This window comes from Penaeus monodon, chromosome 29 (assembly GCF_015228065.2).
Source record: "Penaeus monodon isolate SGIC_2016 chromosome 29, NSTDA_Pmon_1, whole genome shotgun sequence".
NCBI lineage: Eukaryota > Metazoa > Arthropoda > Malacostraca > Decapoda > Penaeidae > Penaeus > Penaeus monodon.
In genome coordinates, this window is record NC_051414.1 from 2,770,000 (window position 1) to 2,770,973 (window position 974).

A 974-nucleotide genomic window follows, 5' to 3' on the forward strand; every position below is an offset into this window, starting at 1 on the left:
TTACTGTTGTGCTTTCTAAGTTCCTCCGGTACTGATACTTGTACACAGATACCATGCAATTTACAGAAAGAGGAAGAGTAAAACTACCAAGGTTCATCCATATTATTTATAACTTTATTCTTAGCATTATCAGTTTTCCAAATTGGTCATTTGTTCACATTCATCCAGACAAACAAGACACTTGCAAATATAGCATTCTATAAATGCTGCTTTGACAATTTTCATTCCACTTAAAAAAACAAAATATTGGAAAAGTAATCAATATACATGAACCATTCCATATAAAAAGGTCCAGCACAGAATATATGTGAACAGGCCAGAAAAGAGGCCACTGGTGAGAAGAGACTGTCGACTGACAAAATACTGCTGCCACTTTGACCCTGCTTTCAAAAGCAGCATTAGCCACAGTATGAGACCAGCCAGGAAGAAAAACAGGAAGCCATACAGGCCAGTCAAGCCCAGCATACCTGTTAAAATAAAAGCACTGTGGTTACAAGACACATTTTGTTCATTTATTTTTGACATTTTCTGGGGCAACAAAACATTTTTTTTTTTCTAAATTTGACATTTTCTGGAACAATCAAACGAAAATCTCTCACCATATATACAGAAATGAGCCAAATAAACACCATAAAAAAAAAAAAAGTTTCTTGTAAAGACAATCTTTCCACGTTTTCCTTCAAGACCTCTCTGCTTACCTGCTGTAGCTCCAGACAATGCAGCCATTGATGTTCTACAGTACTCAATCACAGCCAAATTATTACGGACAGCAGCATCACTATAAGCTACGATCTCCCCAGTCCCACGATCCACTCTGGTGCGCACTCTGCCCGACATCTTGAAATAAGTCTGAAAAAAGACAAGAGGAATGAGTCAAGTCATGGAGATACCTGTGATGTACAAACAAGAAAAGAATCCTGGCTTGAAGAATCATCCCAACTTTCTACAAAGAAATCAGATGTACATAACTAAAT

The 974-nt window shown here is 37.2% G+C and overlaps 1 protein-coding gene across 1 annotated transcript in view; it reads right to left on the reverse strand.

Moving 5' to 3' along the window:
* Positions 1–91: 91 nt before the first annotated feature.
* LOC119591904 (ER membrane protein complex subunit 6-like) overlaps positions 92–974 on the reverse strand; it is a 5,063-nt gene continuing 4,180 nt past the window's right edge. Inside the window, exons 2-3 of the mRNA XM_037940657.1 lie at positions 699–849; positions 92–467 (exon numbers count right to left, since the gene is read on the reverse strand). Coding sequence (XP_037796585.1) covers positions 259–467; positions 699–837 — 348 coding nt within the window. The 5' untranslated portion in view covers positions 838–849 and the 3' untranslated portion in view covers positions 92–258. The remainder of the gene's footprint in view (positions 468–698; positions 850–974) is intronic.